The sequence below is a fragment of the Rhincodon typus genome, chromosome 24, assembly GCF_021869965.1.
Source record: "Rhincodon typus isolate 14 chromosome 24, sRhiTyp1.1, whole genome shotgun sequence".
Lineage (NCBI taxonomy): Eukaryota > Metazoa > Chordata > Chondrichthyes > Orectolobiformes > Rhincodontidae > Rhincodon > Rhincodon typus.
Genome location: NC_063355.1, coordinates 30,748,883 through 30,772,652, shown reverse-complemented (window position 1 = coordinate 30,772,652; position 23,770 = coordinate 30,748,883). Strand labels below are relative to the sequence as shown.

Genomic DNA, 23,770 nt, shown 5'->3' with positions numbered 1-23,770 from the left:
CTTTTCTGAAGAAGGGTCCAGACCCGAAACGTCAGCTTTCCTGCTCCTCTGATGCTGCTTGGCCTGCTGTGTTCATCCAGCTCTACACCTTGTTATCTCAGATTCTCTAGCATCAGCAGTTCCCACTATTTCTGGATTACTGAGAGCAGTTTGGGTCCCCTTATTTAAGGAAAGATATTGTGTAGTTGGAGGCAGTTTACAGTAGGTTCACTAGGATGACCCCAGTATGGAGGGATTGTCTTTCGAGCAAAGATTAAACAGATTGGGGCTTTATTCACTGGAGTTTAGAAGAATGAGAGGTGATTTCATTGCAACACATAGGATTTTTAAAGGGGCTTGACAGTGTAAATACTGAGGGGATATTTCCTCTCAATGGGGAGTCTAGGACCAGAGGGCACAGCCTCAGAATAAAGGAACACCAATTTAAGACTGAGATGAGGTGGATTTTTTTTCTCTCAGAGGGTTCAGAGAGCTGTGGGGCCAGAGTTCTTGTGTATATTTAAGGCTGAGATAGATAGATGCTCTATCAATAAGAGAATCAACAGTTATGGGAAATAATGGGAAAGTGGATATGAGGAATGTTGGATCAGCCGAATTCCTATGGAAAGGTGGAACAGGCCCTACAGGCGAAATGGCCTAGTCCTGTTCCTATTCTTCATCATCTCATGCAAACTACAAGGCCACAACTCCATTTTCCAAATGTAATTGCAGCACTCCATTGTAAAACTATGTAATTAATTATCTCTCAACTCATGTGCATTTTAATATTAAATATCACTTATTATTTATCTGCCTAGTGGTATGTCGTATACCCAACTATAATACCGAAGGAAGGAGCTTTGCAGAAATACAAAATGTGAGCAAAATGAATGCAGGAGTAAAGGAAAATAGAATATGAAAGAACACAGTAATGTAGGATATGGTAACTTAATTGTTCCCTTATTGATAACTGATTTAGACATTGTTGATAATTCACTAACAAATCTGATTTATTGATGGGTACACACATATAGGACACTGGCTTTCTTTCTATTTGCCTCCAAGCAACTCTGTGAGCAATGAACTAACAAACTGGAAGTTACACAAGAGCAACAGGAGGCCATTCAGGCCCTCAAACCTGTCAACCATTCCCTTGGATCGCAGCTGAACCTTACCTTAACTCTATCAATGGTGCGGTGGTAGCATCCCTATTTCTGAGCACCTGGTTTCAAGTCCCATCTGCTCCAAAGGTCAGTCATAACATATCAGGACAGATTTATATTAAAATGGCTCTTGTGGCACAGTGATAGTGTCCTCCCATCTAATCCAGGAAGGCTGGCTTGAAGTCCCACCTGCTCCAGAGGTATGTCATAACTCTGAACAGGTTGATTAGAAAATGTCCCTCTACACTGTTTCCTGAACAATTAATAACATTGTCTTAGGAAAATCTATCAATTTCAGTTTTGATATTTTCAATCGATCTCTATAGGTTGACCAAATGAACACTAATCTGTGCTGGAGCAATTTCTACTTTCTTTGTGCACATGGATCCCTGTGGATAAGTTTTTTTTTGGAAGGTGGGGAGGTTAGGAGAATGTGTTCTGTCCAACACTTCACAGGGATTAAGTCTTCTCTATCAGGCAAACAGAAAATCCACTTATGAGGGTTATTCAGTACTTTGATAATTCAGAATGACAATGAATTTGTGTTGCTATCTATGAATTTGACAAGTTGAATTGCTTTCACCATTCCAATGAATTTACAAGAGAAAGGCCCACTGATATCTGCAATAGACTTCCTCACTGCCTCCCAACCCAAACCTATAAATCTCAGGCGCTAAGTTCATGCTGTTGCTTCAAACAAAGCAAAATGTTTTCTTCAGCTCCCTGTTTCACCCTGGTTGCTACATAGACAAGAAACTATTTAGGAACAATGTCTAAATCCTTTTTTTCAAAATGTAAATAAACCATATCACAGTAAATTCCAGTATCTATTTAATCTGCAATGCTCTCAGAGAAGTTGAGAAGATTTATTAGGTAGAATCCACTCCCTTGAAAGTGCAGGTAGCATTTTTAAAAGTTAATTCACAGGATGTTAGCATCTCTGGGTCGGCATGGACCTATTGTCCATCCCTAATTGTCCTTGAGAAAATGGAAGTGAACTTTCTTAAACAATGACAACTTTTTTGTATTCATTCAGAGAATGTGGGCATCACTGGCCATTCCCACATTCACTGCACATCCCTAATTGCCCAGAGGGCAGTTAAGAGTCAACCACATTGCTGTGGGTCTGGAGTCACATGTAGGCCAGACCAGGTAAGGATGGCAGTTTCCTTCCCGAGATGACATTAGTGAACAATATTGGTTTTCCCTGACAATCGACAATATCATCATTGGACTTTTAATTCCAAATTTATACTGAATTAAAATTCCACTAGCTGTTGTGGTAGGATTCGATCCCAGGACCGAAGAACATTACCCGGGGTCTCCGGATTACTGGTTTAGCAATAATACCATTAGGCTATTGCACACATTGTGCTGTGTGGATTTCCAGGATTTTGGCCCAACAACAGTGAAGGAACAGTTCTGAAGAAGGGTCACCAGACCTGAAACATTAACTCTGATTTCTCTACACAGAAATCAGACCTGCTGAGCTTTTCCAGCAATTTCTGTTTTTGTTTCTGATTTACAGCATTTGCAGTTCTTTTGGTTTTTAACAGTGAAGGAACAGTGACATCATTGCAAACCAGCATGTTGTGAGGCCGCTTCATATTGGACTGTCATACATGTGCTGCTGAAGCCCGCTCATTATAACAGAACAGATTACTTCCCCTGTTAGTGAATTTAGGCTGGCAGATCTTTCAGCATCTGGGTCAGACCGTCATTCCTTTTCAATATGTTACCTGCTTCAGACCTGCAGAACCTCACCAACACTCAATCATTCCTCCAAACAGACAGACAGTACCCCACAACTGTACTCCCTGATCCTGAGCCCAGGAGATTTATTTGTCTTCAGTCCTTCCATTTCTCTGTTTGAGCTGACTAAGCAGATTTGACGTGTGATCCAAGCATATGTCAACTCCTTCAGGATAGAGAGAGAGATTTTGCCAGGGATGGGGCAATGTTAAAACTCATCAAGAGCTTTGTTGAGTAACCCGTGAGTACACTGACTCAAAGGGAGAGGTTGAAAATGTTTGCTTACCACAAGTAGAGCAAAATATTGTGAAATGGCACTGCTGGAAACTGAACGGATAATAAATTATTTTATTTGTAGCCGAGTCAGCTTCCCTGTCTCTGGTGTCTTAATTTAATCAACATGAAAACAAGTGGTCACACAAAGATCTACTCCTGGTATTTCTCAAATCTAAGAATCACTTCAGAATGTTTTTAATTCACTGGTAATCATTTAGACTAAAATTACACAAAATAATTTAAGCGACCTAAATAATAAACTACACAGGTTGGCTATTATCACCTCACTTATCCTCTGTCTCTTCCATACCATTGCTAAAATTCAATAACATTAAAAGGTTAACATTATGTGAACATTAAAAATCCAAACTTCTCACAATATTTAAATACATACTGCCTGTACATATCGAAAAGTCAGAACATTTTTGATTAGGTAAATCTTTTTCTTCATTAAATTTGTAAAGGTATATTATTCAAATCATCATAGTCAAAAAGTTCCCAGAGGTCCGCTTTCTCATTAGAGAGAGAGGTGTTAGTTTAACCCGAGGGTCACCACATGGCGAGGGGAGTGGTTGAGAAAGAGGGACCTTCACGATAGCCTCAGCTGGTGTGAGAATTGAAACTGCACTGTGGCATCATTCTGCATGGCAAATCAGCCATCCAGCCAACTGAGCTATCCAACCCCTGAAAAGCACATTACAGTACAACTCCAGTACAATAATACATATTGGGAATTATGAAGTAATCTAATTAAAGGCAGTGCATGGCTCTCTACCGTGTCTCACTTCACTCTCACTGTATCTACGTTTACATTATATTTCCAAGCTTTATGTGCTGGGTTTCGACCAGCTCCAGGTCCTTGATGTGGTACAAGAAGAGGGCCTTACACTGTTGCTTCTCCTCTTCAGCCTTGACTGTGAATATTTTTTCACTCCTGTCAATGTTTTCCACACAAACCAGAAGCTGTATGGTCTCTTAATTGATGTGCCCATTATCTGAAGCATTATGTATCAAGAATGGGAGCATCATTGCTGACTCAATCAACACTCTTAGCTGAGGGTCAAAGAGAAAAACATTTGTGAGTTATCTCCTATGACCTCAGAACTTGAGAACAGAGGGAAACGTCCGCAAATATTAGTGACACTGAGCAAACTGGACAAATACTTGATATTTATTTCTCCTCGACTTTCCAACTTCCAAACGCCAATGATTTCAAGGCTTTATGTGAATAACTAGTACACCTTCAATTAGGTTAACAGCATTCAAACAAGTTTGAATCATTCTTGTTGACAAAGTCAGAAATAACAAGTACCTTTAAAAAGATGCCTCTTTCAGAGAGGACTGAGATGGCCCTGACCAGGCAACGTGATATCAGAATGAGTTGCACTGATGGAGGAAATTTTGCCTCTGTTGATGGGAAAATGGGATAACAGTTTTAACGGAAATGAAACAAAGTAAAATGAAAAGAGATTCTAATTTGAGGAAACAGCTGTGAGGAAATGAGCCCCGTTTATGTATTTCTGTCTCCAAAATCTGAAAATCACTTTCTGATTTTTGAGAAAGAAAATCCCTGAAACAAGCAAACTTGCATGAAGTGAGAAAGTTATTTTTGGCACCATTACAAGGATGTCCACCAGGTAAGATGGAATTCTAACATTCCCAAGAAATGCACGCAGAGCTGGGGTTCAAACTTATTTGCCATCCAGGGCACTTGCAGTGTTTTAAATCCAGTTTCAGAGGCCGTCACTATGATAAGCAAAGGTGAAATGCCATAACTCTGCCCTATTCAGGTTTCATTGCCGGAAACTGCAGTACCATCATTGGATTAGGAATCCAGAGACCCAGGCTTATGCTCTGGGGTCACTGGTTCAAATCCCACGAGGCAGCTGATGAACATTAAACTCAATTTTTTTAAAAATCCAGGATTTATGGCTAATCTCAGTAATGCTGATCATAAAACCAACATTAATGGTTGTGAAAACTCACTGGGCTCACTAATTTCCTTTAGGGAAGGAAATCTACTACTCTAACCTGGTCTGGTGACTCCAGACCCACAGCAATGCAGTTAACTGAACTCAAGGCAAATTAAAGTCCCTCCTATCAGTCTGCCTGGCTTCAGTAACCCTGTGACAATACATCCCTTTCTAATGGCTACCTGGCTGCTAAAGGCATTTTTTAAAAGATAGGAACTTGGGAAGACGTGCCCTCTCTCTTACCTGATGCAGATGCTTTTTTTGGTGTTGGAGTGCCTATGCTGGTCTTTCAGCCTCAAGGAGCCAACCCAAACATCAGCCTTCCTGCTCCTATGATGCTGCTTGGCCTGCTGTGTTCATCCAGCTCTACACCTTGTTATCTCAGATTTTCCAGGATCTGCAGTTCCTACTATCTCTGGCCATTAATTGGTCAATTCATGGAAAACGACAGCTGGGGGACAATTCCCAACAGTTTTGTTTTCTGATCCCTGCTTGAACGTGACGTTAGGATCTTGAACCTTGCTGGGAAATCCAGCCCTTAGTTTCCTTTGTAAATTTAATGACCTTATATTCATGACGGTCAGAAAGAGCAGGTTTTTTGGAGGATTGGTAAGTTTGGGTCCTCTGCCCTTTCAAGAATAATCACCAACAAGGCTTCTACTTGCTATCACTTAGCACCATCATTATCACCTTTGAAAAGTTCAAGCATTTAGGCCAGTTTTTTAAACTCCTAATTTTTCTCACCCTGCAGTCGCAAAGGTGCTGCTCCTTGCTTGGATAGTGTGCCCCAGGCATCAGTAAACTGTCAGCGGCCATCATTTCATGCAGTGCTGTTCCTCCACCATCAGCTTATTTAGTGAGTGCTGTTCAGCTACTCAGCAGTGAACAACTTTGGAACAACATGCAACACTGTCCCCTCCCAACATGCCTACCACAAGACGCTGAAACGGGAGATCAGGAGCAACAAATTCTGTCCATGTTTCCCTCCGCAACTTGGGCAGGAGGTGCTGTAGACTGGAGAAAGAGAGAGCCTCAAGACAGATCTCGAGAAAATTTTGATTGGAGTGACCACTTGTGCTGAGATTTACTGAAATTGTCTTTTCACTGTTGTTAATGAAAGCAACGACTGTAAGTGACTGTTGTTTGCAAGCACACATGCTTGTGTGTCTGTGTGGCCTTTGCCTCTTTGAGGTTAGTTGCACTACAGATCAGATGTTGTTTTGTAAGACATGAGAGAGCCTTCCTCGTACTGTTGGTCTCTGTCCAGACCAAACTTGAACTAATCTGATTTGGAGCATTTGAGCATCAGGGACAGCGCTGTCCACAGCGCACTTGTTGCACTGCAGAAATCAGACACAAGAAGAGCTTTCATACAAACTGTGCTGCCTGCAAGGCATGGCTCAGCTTGCCTAATTAATTAAACATTGATCCAGCATTTTTATTCAATATTGAATGCTTGGCTTCTCACTTTATTCCAGTCAGGACTGAATACAATGATAAAAACATTGTGTGGGCCAACAGAAAGGCATAAAAGCGTATGGGAGTGTGTGAGAAAAGTCAAGAATGGCAGATACTTAATCCCTGCCAAGCTTCCAGTCAAGCTTCAATGAATTCTTGATGTTAAATTGAGTCTGAAAAAAGTTGAAGGTTTTCATTTTTAAACATATTTCTCCCCTTTCTGCTATTCTCAGCCAGCACACTCCAAGCAGAACAGGTATGCATTTTTATTAACATCATTTAAGGCTCTGCTTGTGTAAATGGATTTTCAAGCTGTCTAGCACCTGTCAATCATAAATATCACTCTTAACAACATACAACATGTGTTAACCCAAAGGATCAGTGACCTGATCTCATAGTGTGGCACAATACGAGTTGTGTTGAAAGGTCATTGAGCTGAAGTGATTCTCTCTTCACAGATGCTGTCTGACCTGCTGATTATTTTTGGCATTTTCTGCTTTTATTTGTTAGTAAGATCACAGTGCTGCCCACTGCACCACTGCAACCCCTGTGCAGAAAACAAAGGATCCCATGATACCATTACCCTTTATAGCTGATGAGCCTGCTGAGTTCTCTTATGCTTTCCAGTGACACAGTCCCTCAAGGAACTCATTAACATTCACCACACCAATGCAATTAAAACACCAACATGCATTTTAAACTTAATGCAAATTAATTACAGATCTCTCTTTTTAAGAATGTGAAAAAATCTTCTTGTCACAAACACGATAGGCTGACCAACTTTCCCCCGGTGAAAAGATGGCCCAAAATCTGACAGCAACTTCTGCAGCTTGTGCAAAATAACATGGAAATCCAGAAGCTGTCAGCAATTCTACACTCCTCCTGAAGGTGCTCTATTTTGTGAACCCCCCCAACCAACTCAACTACACACTCTACCCCTGGCCCGCAAAACTTCAACCCAGAAACAATCAATGAATTATCAAAAACTTCAAATTTTACATGATTATTTTCACTCATTGTAATGCTGCAGCAAGGACACTACACTCAGCAACATGCACCCGGCTCATGGACTGGACCAGGCTACATCCCTGGGCTCTTCACATGCTCATATTGTGCTCACTCATTTGGCGGTCCACCTGGAGGGTCAAAGCATCCCTGCCTTACATTGTTTTGCCCTGCCTATTTGTGCTGTATTCGTTCAAAGATATAAGGCTTACGTTACCTCCATCAAAGACAGAAGAAGGAAACTTGACATAGTTGTTAGCAGGCCACCATCAAATCAAGGGCTAGTCTAATGAGAAGGGATTGAGCACTTTAGGCTTATACTTGCTACAGTTTGGAAGGATGAGGGGAGATCTAATTGTGGTGTACAAGATGCTAAAGGGGATTGATAAAGCAGACATACAGAAGATGTTTCTTTTTGTGGGGTAATCTAGAACAAGTTTTAGGCTAAGGGGTGGCAGATTAAAATAGAGAAATAGAGAATAGGGATGAAGAGAAATTGCTTCTCAGAGAGTTGTGAATCTGTGAATATCCCAGAGTATAGTGGACGCCGAAACACTGAATAAACTCGAGGTGATGATCGGCAGATTCATTTGCCCATTACTAAATAGTTATGGGGAGTGGGCAGGAAAGTGGAATGAGGCCAAGGTGAGATCAGCCATAATTGTATTAAATAATGGAGGAGGATTGAGAGACTGAATCAACTACTCCTGCTCCTAGTTCTTACGTTCTTATACAAGAAGGATAGCTGTCATTCAGGGGTGTCCCAGCACAGTCAGTCAAGCACAGCTTCTGATACCATTGGCTTAGAAATGGTCAGTCATCCTTCAGGACAATCGAGCCTGCAATCTCTCCAGTTAAGGGTGAGGAGCTGCATGTCAGGCAGCCTGTCTTGAGTCTTTAACCCACTTAGGGCTGTTTTCCTTTGGGGCAGGCCATATGGGAAATGAACGTGGGTGGCACTGCTGCTACTGTTGGCACAGATGGCGAGGTGTCCTGACTGAGTGAGCAGGCAGTACTAAGGGCATGTGTAGTTCATGATGTTAGGGTTGAGGTGTGTGACAATGAATGAGGAAGATGTTGAAGGCAATAGAGAGAATGGTGGTGCATGAGCCTTAGTGGGAGATGGGTACAGTTCTTGAAATAGAGCGAGCGTGAAGTATCAGAGAGAAATGGGTGAAACTTACACTGACAGGCTGTGAAACATAGTGACCTTTCTCCCTACAACGCTGGGCACTTTAACCTAGGTGGCAACCTCAGAGCAGGCCCAAAATGACTGCCAGAAATCACATGATTTCTCTTGTGGATTTACCTTCACAAACAATAGACAATCAAATGGCATTGTTTTAAGAAGGAATCAAAAAGATGATTAAGTAATTCAAGGATTCCAATACTGTCCGTCAAACTCTCATAGGGTGAAAAAAGAGTCAAAAGGCTCTACAACACTGAACAGGAGAGGGGAATAGCATCACAAGGAATTCCAGCATTGCTGCCACTGCTTTGTGGAAAATGATTCATCAAAATGAACATTCTTAGCTAGTTTATTTGATTGTGATTTGATTTGAATAGCATCACCTGAAAATCATGAGAGACATCTCGAAATATGTAATCTCTTCTCAACAGAGTGAGGCATACAGGATTGTTATTAGTGAGCCAGGCCACCAAGAATTACAATCTGCAGTACAATAAAAGCAAAACCAAGCGACCTTTACTCATTCCCAAAAGCTGTTACGCTCAGTCCACCTGGGGGAGTAACCTCAAACTACTTGTCTATGGAAGCCATCGCAGCAGCTGAATATGACATCATGCTTCAAAACTTTCATTTCAGAAAGAGAATGTTAAAGCAAGCCAGTTCTGCAATCATAGTAGACTGATCTCATTTTCATAAGTAACTCTTAACTTTACTTAGTTTCAACCTTTGCATCCAAATTTTAGCTAATAACTTCTTCATTTCTTTCTTATGTAATTTTCAGCAGTACTTGCATAATAAACGATCCTTTGATCTTATCTGAAGCATAAAGCCATGCTACTGTTTATTTTTAACTTGAAGCACTTGGAAATAAAAGGGTGTTACACACAACCTCATACTCTTTGTTCAAAGACCACTTTGAGTACATACCTGGAGTGTAGTCATGACCACACTAACTTTATAGTCCCTCCTAAATGCACCTACTTTGTATTTAGAAATAGAAGTGATATTTTAGCTTCTATCTGAAAAATGCAATTTAAACCAGTGGATACAGGGTTTTTCACTTATTGATTTGCTGTCTATGCAAATACTTCAGTGTAATTGGTTGCTTGCTCACGTCACTGCCGTTGCAGTTATTGACAGGTTTAAACAGTCATTAGAAAAGGGGGAAGTTTGCATCACAGAGACTGTTCGATTTTCACCCGCCACTTTCTTTAAGGTGAGCATGGAATGCCAAAACCACAAAATCTAAACGAATGATTTGCTGATCTTACTCCCAAAAGATGGTTTAAAATAGCTCCATCTTCAGTCCTTCTTCCACCAAAAACATTTTGGATTTTACTCTCAACTCCTTCTTCGCTAAAATTCTGCCAAGAAATTCAGCATTTCTTTTATTCTGAGCCCACTGTTGCTCCCGATAACTATGAACTCTCTACAAAGCTGACATCCACGCAAGATGTGAATACTCCCAGATTTGGGTAATGCATTGATCACTTTTCTTGCACTTCCAGTCAGAAAGTAGTATAAATCTCATCAACTGGCAAATAATCCTTTCCACCAAATTACAGAATGTTGCCTCTATTTGTTGCTCTCTTATCAACACTACAGTAGCACAAATACAGTTAGGGGAAGACATATAAATAAGTGAGGGAGAAAGAAATCAAAGAACATGTTGATTGGGTTGGATGAAGAAGGATGGCTAAGTCTTGTGTGGAGTGTGGATCTGATGGGCCAAATGGTCTGCTGCTGCACATTAAACAGTTTGTAATACTTCATTTATATCTGGTATGGATCTGGTGAACAAGTGTTTACATTGGGCAAATACAGAATCTCAAACTAAACCCACCGAGTTCAATAGTAAAGTGTACACACAGAGCATTCCTGCTCTTAGAATAATGTTCCAAAGCACTTTTTGAAAGGAGCTTCAATCAAGAGTTAGAAACATAAGGAGGGTGGGTGGACTACAGAATACTGAAAACATGCTAAAAACAGCTTATTTTAGAAAAAGGATTTCTGAAGTAAAGGTTAGGGGGCAACAAAATGCAACATTTATGAGAAAGAATGAAGAACAGGGACAAACTGAAGAACCTCCAATATTGATAATAAGAGTAGCAAGCGAAATGGAAAATGACAACTGATAGGAACCACTCACTCCAAGTGCCATGAAGTTGGGGAAATATTTGAAAATGAACAAAGATCCCCAATCAGTGCTGAGACAGAGAGACAGGGAGAGAACTAGCTGCCTTAATAAGACAATTAGCATTCAGTACAAGCAACTGACTTGTTCAGACCTCAAGGATTTACCAGATTTAGATGAGTGAGGGTATTGTATTCACAAATGGAGTGCTTGGCACAACTGAATATCAGCTGTATCTGCACTGGGCAAGCTGTGATTTCAGCTGTTTTATCCTGCCATTCTAGCTTACATTTCTACTACTGGTATCTTGAAAGACAGAACTTATCAGGTGGACCTGGTAGCAACAGCAGATTTTAATTATTTTCCCTATAGCCTCGTTTTGCTCATTTTCTGATAGGACGTTTCAAACGAAAACTGTCCTCCGGGGATAAATCATGCAGCTGTTTATAATGGATTCAGGTCCATGCACAAACCAGGGAGCTTGATGCAACCAACACTGAACTGTATGGTCACTGTTGCTGTGAACTTTCCCCTCTTGCTCCTTTCATACTTTAATATAGTATGCTACAAGTTCCTGCTTCTCAACATGTTGAAATCAACACTTAACACTAAGTGCTCGGCTCAGAAAGGTGAGGAGTGAGTAGTTTAGAGGAGATCTGAAGAAAACTTTTTCCTTGCAGAGGATGGTAGATAAAGGCAACATGCTGCCTGAGAGGATGGAGGAGGTAAATACTCCCGCAACATTCAAGAAGCATCGGGATGAGAACTTAAAAAATGCCAGGACATAGTAGGCTGTGGACCAAGTGCAAGTAAATGGGATTAGTAAAGTTTGCTGCTTATTGGTCAGCATAGACATGACATTAAGTCTCAAACCCATTGCTTTCCAGGACATCTTTCCTTTGGTTCCATGGAGAATGTATAGATTTTTGAAACCATCACTACTTTGCCTAGTTTTTTTTCTTTCCAGCCTTGGTGGTCTTCTGGCTGCACAATGCATCTTGGCTCTTCACCCAAATTAGCATTGCAGACATTTGCCAAACCAAGCAGGAGAGAGCATTGGCTGAATGTCTGAAATATGGTTTCAAAATCATGAAACATTTTGCATTCAGATATGGAAGACAATTATAGGACAGCAATATAAAACTGGAAAAGTTTAAAAGTCACAGAAATTAGAGAAATAAAAACAAGTAATTTTATCCCACAACTTCACACAATAAACACAAGTAATGAATTAATTCACTCTATCTAAATTGGATCAAAAGGACTTGATTGTAGCACCTCACTGCTTATATGACTCCGATCCCTGTTTCAGTTTGCTCTATAAAGCCCTTCAATCTTTGGCAAAGAAACAAGCCCTAAATTTACTGTTAGATAGTATGAACCATGTCACTTTGTCCAACTATCACAATTCAATTCGAAGCAATTTTTGACTTTTATCTTTCTTATACCAGTTACTACTTAATGCATCTTGGTAGTCTTGAGCTACCTCATGTCAAAGCTAGGAGCAGAAATATCCATTCAGTTGATCAAGCTTGCTACACCGTTCAATAGGACCAAGGGCTGATCTAGTTGTGTTTCAAATTTCATATTCCCAACTATTCCAGAATACGAGAAACCAACTTTGTTACTCTTCATTGAACTCCCTCTAGTGTCTCAGTACCAGACCTGTAAACAGATTAATGATATGGTCTGATCATGGTCTTTTACAGCTTGAGCACACACCCTTTGGGCATTCCACGCTCGGATTGTTTAGTTCTGAATTATTTGCTCAATTGCTGCTCCATAGAGATTGGACATGTTAGACATAGAATCTGCAGAGACCCAGAGATCTTTTAATTGTGTCCTAAACTATTTCTATGTCAGTTCGCTATACCTGATTTTTCTTCGATTGTGCAATGTTGTCAACTGTCCATATTTGATACAGTCAGCACTCTTGAAACCCATCCAAGTCCTCACTCTCAGACTAAAGTGGCATAAATCAGGCCATTGATGCTTAAGTAATATCCTTTACCTCTATCTCATCATTACTTTTCACTTCCCAATTCTGTCGAGTTGTAAGCCAAAGTGATTGAATGTGGTCATTTGCCACTTTCTTAGAAAATGAGAAACACATTTCTGCAGGTTTGTCCAAATACTTAATGAAGCAATAAGGCTGGAGGAGGAACCAAGACAGGGCTTAAAAGTGGAAGCATCACAGAGATGGGAGGACAAGAAAGCCAGTATTATCTAGGCTGGGGACACCGGGGGACTTTTCATCACAGATTGGATATATGAGGAAAGTGAATGAAGAGGCAAGAAAGAGTCAACGCATGAACTGAAGTAAAGTTTTCGGGCAGGGTTGGTGAAGCAGAGATGTCAGCGTTTACTGAGGAATGGGTAAGGGAGAAAAAAGGGGCATTAGTGACAGAGAGAAGAGTGCAATGTAGATTTCAACACAGTATGGGTACAGGACTTTAATAGTCTTAACTTGAAGTAGGGAATAGAAAGCATACACAAACACAGAGGCTAGAAAAAGACAAAGCGCCTCTTCGATTGATAAGCTGCAGGAGTTAAAGTGCTTCCATGGACAGACTGTGGTTTCAGGAAAGATTGACTGCTCATTAGTTTTTTTAAGAAATAATTGTCAGGCTTTAGCTGGTCGGTGATTTTAAATGGCTGTTATTACTAACATAGTTAAAAAAATTAAAATACCTTCAAACTGAACAAAAAGGTTCAGATTATTAGCAATAATTCATTTCTAATGTAAAAGCAACAACATTTTGCATGCTGTTACAACAGAGGAAACGTTAAATATAGACTATTGAATTTTGAACTCTGGTCTTTGTTGACGAGATCCTTCATGGACAAAAATGTTGTTTTTCCCCAAAAAGGAAGAAACATGGATCTAAAATGACTGCAAGAGTCACCTGACCACAGCTGGCAACAAGCTTCATGAGATCCATGTTGAATTAACAAAACTGTCTACATGAAACCAGGCAATTGATTCAGCATCAAGAAATGTGCATGTCCTGTTTCATTTACACACGTGATAATTTCACATATTGGAAGATGAAAAGCTTGCCTACCACTTAATCAGCTTGGAAAGACAATGGAGCTAGACTTTGGAAGACACACTGAAATATACTTCAATAGTTGCTTTTGAGCAGTTGAGCAGACAGGAGGAAAAGTGAGTTTATGACCACAACAACAGGAACTCTCTCACTCTTAGTGCCCAGTGAAAAAGCAAATTGGGAAAACAACCATTCATTGAGAATGCAAAGATACCTACAGCCTGCTACAGCTGAGAATACAAGTCAACCATTAAATAATGGTCTCAGGTTAGAAATCTAACACCTAAAGGACTCTAAGGACTTACATCATGTGGTCTTTGATCTTTCAATCTGTCCCAAACACGCACCTTATTACCATGTTGTGATTGATATCACATTTTTATTACTTTCCATGGAGCTGGTAAATAATAAAATTCCTCTATCACTCAAGTAAACCTTGGTAACTGGCCCCATCCTTTGTGATCTAGATAACTGCATCGTTATTTGACATATGACATAGCTGCATGCTAAAAGAAATAAAAAATACCTGATGTGACTGATGAAGAACGAGTTAAAAAGAAGGCCAATCCACCATCCTCACTTGGTCATAACAAAGGTAACACATGACCAGCTCCCTCCCCACCGAAGGTGTGGACCCTTGCAAGTCATCTTCCCACCAAAAATAACCTTTGAGGCTTTAATCATTTAATCTCTACCACCTTCCAATACCTTCGCATACGTTTTTCTTTGTATATTGATGTATCTTTGAAGAAATTTTGGGTATACGCCAGTGATCACAAATCACCAAGCTTTCTTTTGGCAGCGGAATGTGTCAGCATTTTGTAGCCATTGTTTAGCTTTCCCTATTCTCCAGATAAGTGTGTATTCACAGACAATGTTTTACATTTTTCGATGCTAAATTTCTTCAGCTATTATTCCAATCAGTTACACATTTTGTGGTTCCAGAGCCACCTCCTTCGAATCAACCGTTCAGCCTCATCTACAAATATGATCGAATTCCACTGCGTCTGTAAGCAAGATGATGCTGCTTGGCCTGCTGTGTTCATCCAGCCCTGCACCTTGTTGTCTCACTTATTTATATTACAGATTATAAAATTGATTTCTGATATCCCACCAATCCTCGGCCAGGCACAAATCCACTAACAAATACCAGCTGCTTTCTACCCTTCAAGGGACAGACAGTTTGTGGTCATTAAGAGTCTGTAACAAGAACTCAGCAATATTCACATGCAAGATGTTGGCATTTGAAGTATCCAGCCCAATGCGTATCAATGTGGTAGTTAGCTAGTGAAAGAAGGCAGCTCCACATCAATGTCATGTCCTTGGATCATCACGAAGCCTGAACAACAGTTGCATCATGAGCCATAGTAGTGGCCTTTTGTGTATTTGTCAAGGTCATTGGGCTCATAAATAAGATCTTTTCAGAGATAGCAGGTATATAGCTTTAACACAGAGAACTACAGTCACATGGAAAACTGAACCTCATTATAAACATACACTGGAATCGCTTCTCAAAATTAAACCTTATCTAGCTGTAGTTAACCCTGTCAGACTCAGTGGCATTGCGGGATTACAATGGTTGGAGGCTGGCAGCTACAATTTGTCTCCCAGACATGCAAAAGACTTCAAACATGCTAAATATCAGAGCCTGCAATTCTCTGCATTAAAAGGAATGCCTCCTATGCCCAAGATCGAACATGGTTCAAAGAACTTCATCTCAAACGCCACGAGAGATGGTCTTTGCCTGACAGTGTTAAAATTTAAAACACTGGATAGGTATTTAGAAAACAGTTTGCTGTGCCAAAACATGTATAGCTGCAGCTTTACTCATGAAGAACAAAAACTAGAGGAAAAAAACAGGTGTCATCAACAAAGAAATAGAAAAAAAGGACAAAAATTAAAATCCAGTTTGCATTTAAAGAAAGAAGCAAAGAAATCTGGAGGTCTCTGAAACTTTATAAACTGGGGTTTCACTGCCATTTTCCTGCCACATTAAGCATGGAATAAATTCTGGTTAATTAGTCAAAATGACATTAGCAGAAGCCGAATACCATCCTTTAGCTAGCGCAGTTCCAGCATTTATTTTTTTCAATTGGTTTAATAAAGTATATTCTTCAATTAGAACAGCACCACAGGATGTCCTTCCACTTAATTACCATGGAAACACAGAAGCTTTCAAGGCTCCGGGAGTCATTTACTATTTTCTGATAAAAACAGAATTTCTACTTTTGGGAAGTGGGGGGCGCAGTGTTGCAATCTCTACCTCTTCTCTCTCCTGTTGTCTCTTCCACCTCCCCTAACTCATGTGCCTCACCTCCCCCTGCATTCCCGCTCCTCTTGGCTTCTTTCCATCTCCCTTTCCCTGTAATAAACTTGTCACGAAGTATCACATCACACTCCTTTTCACTCAAATCCAGATTATTTCAATACTTTCTCACTTGCTCTGATTTGCTGACCATTTGCAACTTGTGCTACTTTAATTGCTTGTCACTTGGGAAGTGATCTGGAAGAAAACTAACATCGACACAATTTAAAACAATCACTCCAGCAATGACCCTTGTTAATTTTATTTTTCACAATATCAATGTTAAGGGCATACAGGCAAATAGCACCTTGAGCATTGCAGCAATACTAAAGATGATATGTAACCAGTCACTTGCTGAATGAACTGATCTGTCAATCAACCTCACACCAGGTTATTTCAATGGAACGTTACAGATTCTCAGAAAGTCAGGAGTGGTATCAAAGTTGCAGGAGAGTAAAGCAAGTTTTCAGGCAATATATATGGCGAGTGAGAAAGTAACTTCACCAATTGTTAGTTTAAAAACAACAACAGACTGGAATTACAATGTTCTTAAGCATCTACGTCAAATTTCACATCTCAGCTGCAATAACACCTTCAGTACAATCTTATTCAGATTACCTGCATTCTAAGTTGAACTTAATGGGTACAGCAGAGATAATACAGAAATTTAGAAATGGCTGATTAAAAAAATATTCATGACAATTGTGACCACAGCTTTTGACTTGGCAGCAGGCAGGTCTGTCACTGCGCAGTCAGAATTCCAAATTTCAGTCATACTGATGTAAGGAAGGTGGTTATACTGTATTAGCAAAAAGCTGAGCTTCACCAGTACATTTGGACGTGCTATTGGACCTTCTGGCACCTCAGTCTTACAAGTTCATATCCTAGTTTTCAAATCTTGCCATGCTTCAGTCTTCCCTATCTCAATAACCTCCTCCAGGCCTACAACCCTCCAAGATATCTAAACTCCTCCAATTCTAACCATTTATGCAAACACAATTTTAAGCGCTCCACCACTGGAGACTGTGTTACCAGCTACCTAGATATAAGGATCTGTAACTCCTTCCATTAAGCTTCATGTTTCTCTCCTCCAAGTTGTCCTTTAAAACCTATTCTCTTTGAGCAAGCTTTTGGTCCCATTTACCAATTTCCCATTTTATGGGCTTTCATCAAATGTTATTTGATAAGGTTTCTGTCAAGTGTACTGGAACATGTTAATAAATGAAAAGCACTAAATGAATGGAAGTTGTTGTGACCTGCCCTTGATTTTGAGTAGAAACAAAGAGCTAGTGCAAGACAAACTGAAAGTAGGGTCAAAGTCTTATTCTCAGGAAAAGAATAACACATTCAGTTTATAATAATGCAGTAATTTAGTAGCAAATTATTTCTCCAATTCTGAGGGTAAAGGACAGTAGTGTCAGTCCAGGCTCATGGGTGATTATAGGAAGTAATCCTGAAAACATGTACAATGGTGTAGGAAAACAGCAGAGGAACATGAAGACCTAAAAGAATTGGACATTACAAGTTGGTTGACTGTGTAGAATGAAAATCAGGAGGCAATGGAGGAAACTGTACAAATCAGATCATGACTGATCAGTGTTACCTGCAAGCCTAAGGGAGAGGCAGGGATCAATAAGAGACAATCATGAGGAGCAACGGGGCAGTTTATTTTTTCACCCTTTGTTGTCTATCTTCTTTCCTCCTTTCCTCTCCTTGAATATTGTCTTCTAAGTGGAGTATGATTCCATGGACACCCCACTGCTTACCATAGCCAAATCATTACTGTCCAAGCACAAAGATAGAGAAAGAGCATTAACAGGCTCTTTCATCACTGGAACGAGTTTTGATTTGGGGTTTTTTTTTGGGGGGGGGGGGTGGAGTTGGCAGTAGTGGGAGGAAGATGTTCAGGGGCAGAAAGACATATGACTAAATGACAATATATATGTCACTCCAGCACAGAATAGTGCTCAGGTAATCTGGCTGGTTTTCCCTTTAAACCAAAAGGTACCGAGGCATGTCATTACACTCTTATGACAATCCTGGCTAATGTTAACAAATTTGCCACTGCTTGGACAGTCTTTATGCCACAGCTGTTTACTGAATACAATGAATCTGACCCACCAGGGTTGCAGTTCTTTCAGCAAAGTGATTGATGGTGGATTGGGGTGCACTTAGAAGATTCAAAAGAAAGCTACATGTTTGTAAACTTCAAAGTACAACAATGGATTTGCCTGGGAATGAAATGTGGCCTCTTAAGCACAAGGGACCAGTGTTATTGCCAGAGTTTAAAAATCATACAGAAGCCAGATCTGGTTTTCATCTTAATTACAGATCTTCTAGCTCCAAAGATAACAATCACAAACAGCAACAATTACAGGTCCTTGAGGTGGAACAATGTTATAAATTAAGCAATCACCAAGCGCAGGATCAATACAGAGCTGCCCAAGGACATGAAGCAACCTATTGCAATACACTGTCAGCACAACATCTCTGCCGACAGTGAAAACTAATTTTCTCTCATTAATTTTATTCAGCTCAAAAGAGAGTCTTGAGTTTTCAGATTAGAAAATGGGAATCCCCTTCTTGTTCAATTGATAACCTTTCAAATAAAATTGCCAAACAACATAGAATTTGAAAGTATCATTGCACATGCAGTGTCTTCCCTATAAACAGCAAAGAAATGGCACCCTTTAACATATCATTTGCCAAGACAGGTCAATAGGGTGTTAAAAGAAATATACGCTCATCTAAATCCCACCCACCAATGATTCCTTCCCTGCTTCCCAATTTTGTTCCAAATCAAAACGTGAGAAAGTGCAGCAAAGTGAAAGTCAATCGCAGACCACCCAGAACAGTTAAAACATGGGGCATCTTCACTCAGTTAACTGTGAAATTAACTCCAAACACATGGAATAAATTGAATTCCAGAAAGTATAGACCATCAAAAAAGCATTAGTGGTAAAGCCTGATTGCACAGTTTTCACGTACAGTTTTTGAGTATTTTCAGTTGAAATTGTGCTGTTCACAGGGCACAAGATGCCTGCAGTGGTTGCCCACATAAGAAGTCACTACATTTCAAAAAGCAGTTCATTATGAAGTACTTTGATGTGATAAGATGCTATATAAATCCCAGTAAAACCATAAAATCAAAAATTCTAGCACTGTATTTTTCTTCAGTAACATTTCTCCTTCATCACTGTAAAAAGGACAAAATTTGAACTTTGACTCAAAGGGGTCAGGAGAGAGTGTCTACAGCGAGTGACACCCAAGGCCATCAGATTTCAGATGATCTCATCTGCCGTTGACATTACCTCCAATAAAAACGGTAAAAAGATTCAATCAAAACTAATCACTGACCACGATCTGCAAAGTACAAGTGGCAAACAAATGCCCTTCAAATCTCAAGGGGAATGGAATGTGTTCTGATGACTAAAGCAGCACAGCAGCAAGTTAACCTTAAATGTTTCACCTAAAAATGGAAGTTTCTCATTTATAGATAGAGAGAATACTACAAAAAAGGCACAAAAACATTCCATTCAGCCAAAAATAAGCAAGCAGTAATAACATCACAAGTTTAACATCCATCAGGGAATGATCCAATTGTGTTTACTGCAAAAACTGAAAATTAGCTGGGAAGTTGAAATAAAAGTGCCTTAAATTGGGCACAAAAGTTCTCTTTTAATTTGTTTACAGAGTGAGAGAACTGCTGGCTATGCCAGCATTTATTGCTGTTTTGTGCATTATTATTAATAATTTGGATGAAATACTAGCGTATGCCAATGGTGAGGTCATCTGAAACCCTTGGTGTGTAGAACAGTCTTTCTTCTCATGTATACAATATGTATTGCAAACAACATACTCAACTACCAAATTTCAATTTGCACAAGTTTTTAAACTACTCAGGTTTAGAAGGTCGCTTTGCAGTGTGCCCACACTGAGTTATGAGGTAATAGGAGTAATTTCCATCATCAAAGCCTGACATGGCAGGTTCCAGACTGCATTCATGAGCTGATTATCATCAGAGACCAGATGTTGTACCCAAGCTCCGTCAAGGCATTCTGATGATGTTGAAGGAAGGGGTTGAATTTAAAGAAAGCATGTGGAAGCAAAGAAGGTGACTTCCAGTGAAGCTCAGCACAAGCTAGGAGAATAGCACTTCATTTTCCATTTGGGAACTCCACAGTCTTCTGAATTCAATACCAACTTCAACAATTTTAGGGCTTGAGCCATCTTCTCTTATGTCCTTACCCCAACACCCACACACCAGGCCTTGATATCACATGGCTTGCTATTGAACACAACTAATTGTTAGCCAATAGTCCCCATTAATAGCCATTCATTCTCCTAGGCTAATCATTATCCACTCCTTTGTCTGTCCAACTGTAATTCTCTCTCTTTGGGCTCTATATCCACCTATCATTTATTCCTAACCCCCTCCCTCCACACCATCATCTGCATAAAAACCAAAAGAAAATCAGTTCTGAAGAAGGGTCACTTGACCCAAAACATTAACTCTACTTTTTCTCCACAGATACTGCCAGACCTTCGGAGCTTTTCCAGCAATTTCTGATAGTGTAGGTGTCCTTTATTTTGTTATGCTCCTGTGGACAATGCAAAGCAGTCAGCAGTTGGTACCCCTTATAAAATTTAATCTGGACAGTGCATATTGTGTTATAATACATTAAGATGAAATACTTGTGGTTACAAGTTTATCACTGGTAATAGGAGCAGCTTGAATTAAGGACAATTGTATTTGTTTAATTACATTTTGTGAAAACTTTATCAGTGCCCAAGTACTAAATAATTTTCCCAAAAAGCAATGTCAAACAAACTCTGAATTGGGTTTCAAGGAATCTCAGTGCACAATGAAACTATGTCCATCAGTGTAGTCAAACAATTTGGCTGACCTGTAAGCAGGTCAGAAACACAACCACAGCAAATGACAGCAGTCATTCAGGGGTCCTGCATGCAAAAATCAAACTATACTGTTTCTGATGGAGGGTCAATCTGAAACACTTATTTTGTTTCTCTCCATAGATGCTGTCTGACCTCCTAAATGTTTCCAGTTACTTCTTATTTCGAATTTCCAGCATTGACAGTATTTTGCTTTTGTACTATAAAAGAGGTGGGGGGAATTTGAGAATCAAAGTTGTAATCTGATACTTTTTTCAAAAAAAAAACACACAATGTATAAATCCAGCCTTTAAATAGATTACATGCCTCATCTGCTTAGACACTAATTCCAACTGATGCAAAGATTTATTTTTCCAAGATTCTCAACATCTGGGCAAGAGGAGGGTTTTATGTAAAACACATGATAGCCGAGTTATTTCCTGTAATCTTGTGGTGATTGCGTTTTTTTTATTGGTAATTTTGGCCCTTCCAGCTAAATGATCCCTATTTTTCTGTCTACCCAGTCTCAATGTAAAGGACTGTGGAGAGCCACTAACCTATCCCTGGAGCTGAACCAATGGATGGACATCTTAAGGATGGACATCCCTGGGTTGTACAGTAATCCAATCTCCCCTATTGTTGCATGGCCTACAGTCAAAATTACATTCCAGCACAGTATGGCACAGTTCATGAACTGAACACTGCAAATGTATCATCCTGCATTCTATCACTCAGAGCACTCACCAGCCACAGGAACATAGCAACAGTAGATGGTTCAGCCCCTTGAGCTTGCTCTGTGATTCAATTAGACTATGGCTGATCATCCATCACTATGCCACTTTCTCATGGTATCCCCCTATCTCTTGATGTCAACAGTATCCAGAAATCTATCAATCTCTGTCCTAAACCTGTTCAACGGTTCAGCTTCCATGGCCCTCTGGGGTAGAGTTCCAAAAATTCTCCACCCTCTGAGCGAGGGAGTTCCTCCTTATCTCAGTCCTAATCATCGCACCCCTTGTTGTGACACTATCCCAGACTTATTTGACGGAGATATTATCTCATGTACATCCATCTTGTAAGAATTTCTAGGTTTCAATGAGATTCCCTCCACACACAAAATAATTCCTTCACAACATCTTAATCCTTAAAATGAAAATACCATCAGGGGTTAACTACATAGGTAAACACCCTCGCCACTGCCACCATCACAAGTAAATAAACATGAACTAAAATCCTTTCATTTCCAAAGAAGATGGACTTTAAGATGTAGGAGGACCAGATGATGATTTTAATAAACCTCGAATCTTAAGCACAGCAAACAGACATCAGTGCAAGTAAGGCCTTTACATTGGTTTATCATCCACCCTTGTTTTTCTGGTTTCTTCGCTCACTGGTTTGTAACAAAGCCAGTTCTGAGGCAGGGAGAATTTACGTCTGGAAAGTGTAAGGGTGGTGAGCTTGGTAACGCCAGTTATTGGCAGTGAAGGTGGATTCGAAATGAGAGGTTTTGATTTGTTTTATTTGTCCTCTCTCTCCCCTCTCGAAAGCGAACAACATTCCTGACTTCAAAAGTAAGGAACCGTTAGAATGTTGCCCGAGCTGCCAAAAAGTTTCTTCTCTGGGAACACAGGACAGGGTTTGGGGGGTGGGGGGCCTGTACATATAAATAGCGAACGGGGCTCCCCAGGTCCAGGCTGGGGGTAAAACTAATCCCTTCAGGAGCTGAATAAATTGGGGATCGTTAGATGGCGATGGCAGGAACTCCGCTTCCAATGTTCACAGGCCCAATACTCCCAGCTCTGGTACAGCAAGACAGGGAGCGGGGGGGGGAAACACTGGTCTGTAACTGCAATCTCTCTGTGTTTTAGAGATTAACCGGAGATTAAATGCGCCCTCAGATGCGGTTTATTGTAATTTAAATCTCAGGAGACAAAAAAAATTATTGCAGGAGGTGGGGGGGTGGGGGTGAAGAGAGAAATACACTAATGACTTTGAAAAGTTAAACTCGGGACAAAGTTTCACCGCCCCACCCCTCTTGTCAGCTTTTTTTTTCTTGTGATTCAAAAGGAGAGAGAGGTAGCAAGAAAAGGGGGAAAGAAAATTGAAACAATAATTAGTGAAGCTGTTTGGGGGTTGGGGGAGGTTATTGCTGCTCACCTTCTCTCTCTTGCTGTCTGCTTCCATGGTGCTGCTGCTGGGGACTCACTGGCCGGTCCCAACACCAGCGAATATCCCCATCCAGCCGCACAAAAGCTTCTCCAATGCAGCCGGCCTCCCCGCTCCCCGGATTCTAGCTCCGTTTATTAAAAGTTCGCCATGTTGTTCCACATACTTTTCCCCCTCCCTCCTTTGGCACTCGGATCCTTCCTCTCTTCTGGAGTTCTGCGAATATAACGGATATGGCTGCGGGATCCCGAGTTACAGGCGCTCAGCACCGCCAGACTGGAGCCCGACTCTTCCCCCCACCCATCCCCTCCTCCTCAGCTACCACATCCTAATTCAATCAGCCCCGCGTACATCCAGCGCCCAGAACCCCCTTCACTGTCCGACTAATCTCCACCACCCCCACCAGAAGCAGCTACAGCCTCGATCA

General features: G+C 40.5%; 1 protein-coding gene across 1 annotated transcript in view; it reads right to left on the bottom strand.

The window, feature by feature from the left end:
• The window catches only part of LOC109914949 (tetratricopeptide repeat protein 28-like), a 46,786-nt gene extending 23,228 nt beyond the window's left edge, over positions 1-23,558 (bottom strand). The window contains exon 1 of the mRNA XM_020514563.2: positions 23,335-23,558. Within this exon, the coding sequence (XP_020370152.1) occupies positions 23,335-23,361 (27 nt within the window). The 5' untranslated portion in view covers positions 23,362-23,558. The remainder of the gene's footprint in view (positions 1-23,334) is intronic.
• Positions 23,559-23,770: the final 212 nt, after the last annotated feature.